This window comes from Myotis davidii, unplaced genomic scaffold (assembly GCF_000327345.1).
Source record: "Myotis davidii unplaced genomic scaffold, ASM32734v1 scaffold1509, whole genome shotgun sequence".
NCBI classification, from domain to species: Eukaryota; Metazoa; Chordata; class Mammalia; order Chiroptera; family Vespertilionidae; genus Myotis; species Myotis davidii.
In genome coordinates, this window is record NW_006299480.1 from 51,330 (window position 1) to 59,626 (window position 8,297).

At 52.2% G+C, this 8,297-nt stretch overlaps 1 protein-coding gene across 7 annotated transcripts in view; it reads left to right on the top strand.

The window, feature by feature from the left end:
- Nucleotides 1-6,584, top strand: part of LOC102756630 (zinc finger protein 250) — a 6,829-nt gene extending 245 nt beyond the window's left edge. Inside the window, exons 1-5 of one of the 7 annotated variants that reach the window (XM_006775121.2) lie at nt 9-542; nt 3,007-3,101; nt 3,336-3,477; nt 3,661-3,774; nt 4,912-6,584. In XM_006775121.2, coding sequence (XP_006775184.1) covers nt 3,060-3,101; nt 3,336-3,477; nt 3,661-3,774; nt 4,912-6,227 — 1,614 coding nt within the window. In that variant the 5' untranslated portion in view covers nt 9-542; nt 3,007-3,059 and the 3' untranslated portion in view covers nt 6,228-6,584. Of the gene's footprint in view, nt 1-8; nt 543-3,006; nt 3,102-3,335; nt 3,478-3,660; nt 3,775-4,911 lie in introns of those variants that run through there. The other 6 variants (XM_015571402.1, XM_006775120.2, XM_006775123.2 and 3 more) reach the window with 6 other exon arrangements.
- Nucleotides 6,585-8,297: the final 1,713 nt, after the last annotated feature.

The following is an 8,297-nucleotide window of genomic DNA, read 5'->3' on the forward strand; positions in this document are numbered from 1 at the left end:
GAGTCCGGCGGGGAGGGTGGTAGGCCTCGGGGGCGCCGGGCTCCCCGGAAACCGCCTGAGGGGCCCGTGGACGAAGGTGCTTCTCGCCGCATCGCACACCCTCCCTGCGTTTTTCTACGGACGCCGTCTTTTCCCTGTTACTTTGTAAGAGCCTTTTTTCAATGAATGAGACCAGCGTTTTCTAACATAGTTTGCAGATATTCCCCTTTTTCATCACTTGCTTAATATTGTAGTAGACAATGATAGGCAATAATTTTCGAAGAATAAAAACGTCGTAAATATAAAAAGTGGGAGTCCTTCCGCGAGTAGCTGCCATGCGCGCGGAGGAGGCCCCGGCTGATTTGCTTTGTGTCCTTTCGGGATCGACCTGCACTTTTTTGTTTTTAATCTAAAAGGAGGCTCCGACGCGCGGCGCTTGGGTTTTCTCTGCTGCCGGCCGCCCTCTCGGCCCGATCGGCTGTGAGCCCAGGGCCCGGCGGGGCGACGGGGAGGGGACGAGATCGAGGCCCGGGCCTCCTCCCCGACGTGGGCCTTCTCGCCAGGTCAGTGTCTTCATTCCGTTCCGAGACAGAGGAGTGGTCCCTGTCCTGTGTTCTGGCCTCTGTGTTTCCTTTGGGATACGCCTGCTCGTATTTTCCATTTACGTTGAAAACGTTCTTCTCAAATGGCCGTTCTGTTTGGTTTGGGGTTCTTTGAGATGTCAAATATTTACCTTTAAGGCTTTGTGTTGTTTTAAGGGCCCTCCCCACTCCAAAATTATTTTTACAATACACTCTTGTGTTTCTCTGCTCCTTGTAAAATGTTGGATCCATCTGGAATTTGTTTTGGTGGGGTGACCTGGGAATCCAGCTTCATTCTCCACCACACGCCCACCCCTCTAAATCATGCTATTTCCAAGTCTACTTAATGAATAAAATATATTTTCATTGATTTGGAAAACCACTGCTATTGTGTATTAAATTCTTACATGTCTTTGGGCCCATTTATGGATTTTGCGGCCCGTTTGATGTGCATAAAATTTTTATTTTTTGAGCAAATGTGCCCCCCAGGCATTCTGTTTCGGGTATTTAGAAAGGCCCTTCCTACTGAAATGAATGAAAACTTACCTGCGTTTTTATTCAAGTTACTTTATGATGTAATTTAAAATTTTAACTCCTATTCATTAATTAGCCTAGTGGATTAATTAGACTTTCCGTATAAAGTAGGAGATGATCTGACTTTTTTGTCCTATTTTTTGGACTCTTTGCCTTGGCTCTACTTTCTGAGAGATTTGTGGAGCTTTGTGTAAAGGTGGTTTCATTTTTCTCAGAGCACTGAGCCCTTTGTCCTGGCACCATAACTGAATCGTCTTCGGCACAGCGGCTTGAGTCCTAGATGGGGCCCTGCACTGCGGTTCTGAGCCTCCTTCTCCTCCAGGCCCATCTGGCTCTCGCCCAGGCCTTGCGGGTGCAATGGCCAGGATCAGCAGCATCTCTCTAAGTTTATGCTAACTATGTTTCTTGGCCATTTGTGATTGGAATCTTTTCTCATGTTTTCTATTACAGGTTGTTAGTGTAAGGAATCTAGCAGCTTACAGGTATAGTTGTGGTCACTTAGCCGGCTCAGAGCTGCCTCTTCTGAAGGTGCTTCCCCCTGGAGGGCAGTGTCCATGGACATGAGGGGACAGGGCATTCCAGCATGAAAACCTGGGGGTGGGAGGAGAAGGGGAGGGGGGAGTTCTGAGAGCCGCCCAGACCAGGGACTCGGAGGGTGTCGTCACAGCTGGTCACCGTGAGTAGTGACTTTGGAAGAACAGGCATGCTTGCATTAAGACCATCAGAAATGGCTGCTGTGCCTGTGGAGTAGCCTGTTCTCTGTCTCCATGCTTCAATAATAAACTCACTTTCGCTTTAAACTCTTAAAAAAAGAAAAAAAGACCATCATCAATTCCAACAAGGGTGTTAAGCTCCTAAAGCTTAGCTTACAAACCAAAATAATAATAATAAAAGGTTCCAAGCTCTTTGCTTCTCTGCAGTCCCCTTTTTTAGATCTTGTCCGTGTTTTTATTCATCTTTCAAAGCACTCATTGGAATTCTATTAGCGGTGCATTGCACTTATACACACAGGTTTGGGGAAATGGGCATTTTGGGTGAGTAGAGGGGCAGCTGCAGTGAGTTCAGTGTGTATCTTCTGGAAAGGTGTCTGGATAAACAGGCACCCGTATCTCGTGTTTTAAAGAGAAAGCAGGGTTATGGCACTCCCTCCAGGGGGCCTACAGTGCATTCTCCAGATGGGTGCCTCTGTTGTTCCTGGTGTAGTCTGCCTGCTGGGCTCCTGAGTCCTGTTGCACACCCCTGTCAGCACTCCAGAAAATGGGAACCCCATTCCTGTCAGGACAGCTCCTGGTCCCCCCTTTTTTCTAGCACTTTAGTGTAACAGATATCTCAGCTTCAGTTGTCCAGGGCCTGCCTAGGCCTCCCTGTCAGACGCTTAGACCAAACTCCTGAGTCACTCCAGACTCACTTCATCAGAACCCAACCTCCCAAGAGGCACCAGGGCTGCCAGGCACAACCAGGCGTAGCTGAGGTGTCAGTGTAGCCACGGAGGGTCATGGTCAAGCCAAGCATGCAGGGCCTGGGTGGGGTCCCTGCAGGAGCGTGGGCCTTGAGCAGAGCCATCCCTTCCCAGCCTCTCCTCTTTCGGGGCTTGTCTCTGGGGGCAGCCTAGCCTAGCACCCACAGCAGACCAGAAGACCGCTTGGCACCTGTGCACATGCGCTTGCATAGGCCCTTGTCCTTGTCCGCAGACTGTGGACGGGACCTGGTGCGGGGGCAGATGGCCCAGAGTCCTCAGGTGCAGAAGTGTCCCCAGCTTCCCAGGGTCTTCACCTTCCTGGGTCCCCTCCCAGGAATGGTGTGTTTCTGTGGCTCCTGAAGTCAGGTCAGACCTCACAGTGGGCAGGGCTCCCAGAAGTCAGGGTCTGTGGGGCAAGGCCAGGCTGCTCATGTGCTCCCTCCTCTTTCTCAGCCCCACAGGCTTCTTTGAGTTCCGTCTTCCTCAGAGACTCCAGGGGACGGGCAATGGCGGCAGCCAGTCTCCTTCCACCAGCAGCAGGACCCCAGGTGAGCTGCCCCTGAGGCCTGTGTAGCTGCATTTTCTTCCACACTCAGGGCTCCTGATGCAGCCTCAGCAGCAGCACATCCCCTGAAGTCCATGGCCCCTTCCTGTCACCCCATTAGCTCCCAGGGCACCCCCATGTGTCATAGGGCTTTCCCCCAATTTGGGGGTATACCTCACCCTATGTTACTTGCACCCACTCTTTCTTAGACACGGAGACTTAGCCTGACCTACAGCAGCCCCTGTCATTTCAGGTGAAGGTGACCTTCGAAGATGTGGCCGTGCTCCTCTCCCAAGAGGAGTGGGACCAGCTGGGCCCTGCCCAAAGGGGCCTTTACCGACACGTGATGATGGAGACCTATGGGAACGTGGTTTCGCTGGGTAAGGCCCCTCAGCAGGCCAGTCTGTGTCGGTGAACTTCCCGGGGGTGGGCCACACCACGGGGGCCTTGGACTTTCCTCAGGGTGCTCAGCTCCACAGGGAGGCTGGTGCTGTCTCCCACCTGCAGGCTGCTCAGGTGGGGTGGGGACGCTCTAGACAAAAGACCTTCCTTCCCGTGAGCAGGACTTCCAGGAACCAAGCCCAATGTGATCTCTCAGCTGGAGCGAGGAGAGGAGCCCTGGGTCCTGGACGGGCATGGGGCCAAGGAGAGCTGGGGCCTAGGCAGCGACAGTTCGGGTGAGTGAGAGGAGCTGCCGCACCTGCCCTGAGGGCTGAGCATGTCCCAGTGGCTGAGCGTAAGCAGATGGCTTCCACCCGGGGCCTCTCCCAGGAAAGGAGTCTGGGTTGGCGGGACTGAGCTAGGAGAGGCCACTGGAGATGAGTGCACACTTGTGATTCTGCTTTCCAGCACGTTCTTACGGGAGATGCAGAACATGAAGGTTACCTGGTTCATTTAGAAAAGAGCGCATACTCTGGTTTCTCTTCAGATCGCATAAATCTTTCGCCTTTTGTAGAAAAGAGCGCAGCACCCTAGTGTGGAAGGGAGGTTAACCTGACCCTGTGGTGAGGCTGAAGCACACTGTTTGAGACGATGAACAGGGAGCCCACCATCCCCATGTCTGTGTAATGTCGTGCTGGGGTCCCACACACTAAGTAAGACATGCACACACACACAAGACTGAAGCTAAAAAAAACTGGAAAAAAGAAGAAAGGTATTTCTGATTGTCTACTTGGAAACAGGTTGATTAGAATTCACAATCAATTAGAGACAAACTCAGTTTTACTTTATTCATCAGCAACAAAGGTGTGATATTTTCTCCAGTTTTATTGAGATAAAACTTATCTGCTGTCCTCACGACTGCCCCAGAGGCTCCATCTCTGGCCTAGACTTGTTGGCTGTCTTGCTCCCCAGCACACTCTACATGAAGAGTTCACAGCCCCCCGAGCACAAGTCTGTGGTCTTGTGGCTGTGGGATTAGTCTGTGCAGTACATGTATATTGCCGTCTGTCTGGAGGGGCTCCCTGAAGTCATAGATGGTCCAGCATTTATTTCTGCTCCAAATGGCCTCTGGGAGCCCAGTGCACAGAGGACTCAGGGAGGGCAGGGCTCAGGCCGTGCTGGGCTGTCACCTGCTGCCATGGGCCATGTGTGCACTTCACACAGGAGTGACCTCAGGCTAAAGGTTGCACCTTTCAGCCTGGACACCTCTCTTGTTTGACACCACTGTGCTGTTCCGTCCTCTCAGCCCACACAGCCGAGTGTCCCACATCTCTGTGGCCATCCCTCGCAGCCACCTTCAGGGGTACACCTGAGCTGAAATTGAGTGGGTTAACATTTGAGTTAACATTTTCCCTTTGGATGTGTGGTTTCAGAATGTGAGAACAAGGGAAGAAACCAAATTAGTCTGAAGCCATTCATTTCAGAGGAATTATCTGTGATTCTGGAGAAAACACCCCCCGGGTGGATTGATCAAGGAAGTTGCAAACCTGAACAGAGCTTCTGTCTGAGCCCAAGTCCTGTGGGCCCCCCTGAAGTTCAGGTCTCCAGCCCAAGCGAGCCACTCGATCAGCAGCCGGCCACTTCCGGCAGGGAGAGACCTTACAAGTGCATCGAGTGTGGGAAATGCTTCGGCCGGAGCTCCCACCTCCTCCAGCATCAGAGGACCCACACCGGGGAGAAGCCCTATGTGTGCGGGGTATGTGGGAAGGCCTTCAGCCAGAGTTCGGTCCTCAGCAAACACAGGAGGATCCACACAGGCGAGAAGCCCTACGAGTGTAACGAGTGCGGAAAGGCGTTCCGTGTGAGCTCAGACCTCGCTCAGCATCACAAGATCCACACAGGAGAGAAGCCCCATGAGTGTCTCGAGTGCCGCAAGGCCTTCACTCAGCTCTCACACCTCATTCAGCACCAGCGGATCCACACGGGGGAGCGACCCTACGTGTGCCCACTGTGCGGGAAGGCCTTCAACCACAGCACCGTGCTGCGCAGCCACCAGCGGGTGCACACAGGGGAGAAGCCCCACGAGTGTGCCGAGTGTGGCCGGGCCTTCAGTGTTAAGAGGACGCTGCTGCAGCACCAGCGGGTGCACACCGGGGAGAAGCCTTACTCCTGCAGTGAGTGTGGGCGCACCTTCAGTGACCGCTCCGTCCTCATCCAGCACCACAATGTGCACACAGGCGAGAAGCCCTACGAGTGCGGGGAGTGTGGCAAAGCCTTCAGCCACCGCTCCACTCTGATGAACCACGAACGGATCCACACAGAGGAGAAGCCCTATGGCTGCTACGCCTGTGGCAAGGCCTTCGTGCAGCACTCCCACCTGATCCAGCACCAGCGAGTGCACACCGGGGAGAAGCCCTACGTTTGTAGCGAGTGTGGGCACGCCTTCAGCGCACGGAGGTCTCTGGTCCAGCACGAGAGGATACACACAGGTGAGCGGCCCTTCTGCTGCACACAGTGCGACAAGGCGTTCAGCCTGAAAGCCACACTGATCGTGCACCTGAGGACGCACACGGGCGAGAGGCCCTACGAGTGCAGTCGCTGTGGGAAGGCCTTCAGCCAGTACTCAGTGCTCATTCAGCACCAGAGGATCCACACGGGGGAGCGGCCCTATGAGTGCGCTGAGTGTGGTCGTGCCTTCAACCAGCACGGGCACCTAATCCAGCACCAGAAGGTGCACCAGAAGCTGTGACCTCGACAACCACAAGTCTCTCACACTTGGGCACACACTTGGGAAGCCCCCAGCTTAGGAGAAGCTCTGTCAGCTGCATAAGAAGCCCTTTGGTAATTGAGGGTCACAGAGTAACTCCAGGGAGAAGCACTGTGCTCATCACTCCTTGGGGATAACTTCAGAGGTGCCGGTTTTATTTTTTTCAACATCTTGAAGTCATATTGGAGACTAATCACAGTTGTAGTGGATTTCGGTAAAGACAGTCATAATTCTTTAACATTACACAGTTTGTTTAAATGGAGAAACTAAGTCCTAGCTGGTTTGGCTCAGTGGATAGAGCATCAGCCTGCGGAGAGAAGGATCCCAGGTTTGATTTCGGTCAAGGGCACATGTCTGGGTTGCGGGCTTGATCCCGGGGGGCGGGGGGGAGGGGGCATTCTGGAGGCAGCCTATCAATGATTTCTCTCATCATGACATTTTCCTCTCCCTCTCTGAAATCAATAAAAATATGTTAAAAAATAATAAAATAAATTGAGAAAGTAAAGGAAATTAAGGCATAAAGATTACTGTCCCAATAAAACTAACTTACATCCCAAATAAAGGTTTCTTCTTAGAACATTTCATGCCTTTCCTAAACCCAATGATTGTAATCATTGCATTTAGAATGTTGGACTATTTTCAGTACTCTGTTAAACCACTTAAGTATCTGTGGATGAAATGATATTAGAAAGTGTCACCAAGTAGCATCATGTAAAAAGGCTGGAAATCCTGTGTGTGTGAAATCTTCTGTTTTGTATAGAGAAAAAAGAAGTAAACATTAGTGAGAAATTATATAAATTTAGGAAAACCTTTACTTGGAGAAACAGACAATGTTCATAAACAGGACTCAGTATCACAAAATGTCAACTCTCCTCCAACGAATCTATTACTTCTGTGCAATCAAAACTGCAACAAGACATCAGACAAAAAAGACCCTAAGTATCACAAGAGTAATAATCCAAGATTAACCACAGCAAAGCCAAAAAACCAGTAAGGTAATCAGAGGTGTGACGACTTACTGAGGCTGTAGGAACAGAGTGGGTGTGAGCCTGGGGGGAAGGTGACAGAACATTGCAGAGCGCACGTTAACTGTTAACGACACATTTGCCACATGAGCAGCGGGTAATATGTAACAAATGGTGCTGCCACAATCAGTTTCCACAGAAAAACCAAGTCATCTCCCTACCTTCCATGGCACACAAAAATATATTTCGTTGCAAAAACCGGTTTGGCTCTGGATAGAACGTCGGCCTGTGGACTGAAAGGTCCCGGGTTCGATTCCAGTCAAGGGCATGTCCCTGGGTTGCGGGCACATCCCCAGTGAAAACCTACGTAATTGCAAAAAATGCTTATAGCCATTAGAGAAATGTTAAATTTCACTCCATCAGAAAAACTTCCATATGAGATACCACAAAATTAAAAGACAAGCAGCCACTCAGTGGGTGTGGCTCAGTTGTTGGGTGTCAAAGCATGAAACGGGAGTCGCAGGTTTGATCCCCAGTAGGGGGCATGCAGGAGGCAGCTCACTGATGTTCCTCTCCATCCCTCTCTCTCTAAAATTATATACACACACAGAGATACACACATACATTTATACATACACATATGTATACACACACACACACACGCTCAAAACCATGAAGCAAACAAAGAACAGAAACAGGACTGTGGCTGCCGGATGCAAGGCGGACCAGGGAAGGAGGCGGTGCCCCAGACGGGCTTGGGGCTGCCTGCGGGCGGCAGTGGGGCCATGGGGGGCAGTAGGGAGACGTGGCAATGGGAGCGCACGGGGTCAGTGGAGGCGCACGGAGGGAGTGGCCGTGGACAGGAGGTGTGTTGACAAAAAGGGAAGGCGAAGACCTTAAACCTGAAGGACCCGGGCGGAGGGGGAAGCTTCGCTGGGGGCCGGTAACCGTCGGCAAGGACGACGCGGGCCCTGGACGCAGAGGGGACGCCGAGCCGGGAGAGGCTGGTCAGGGTCTGGGAGCCCAACGCAGGAGAGGCGGCCGACCCCGAGGCGGTAGCGAGGGGAGGTTCGCGCCAGGGAGGCCC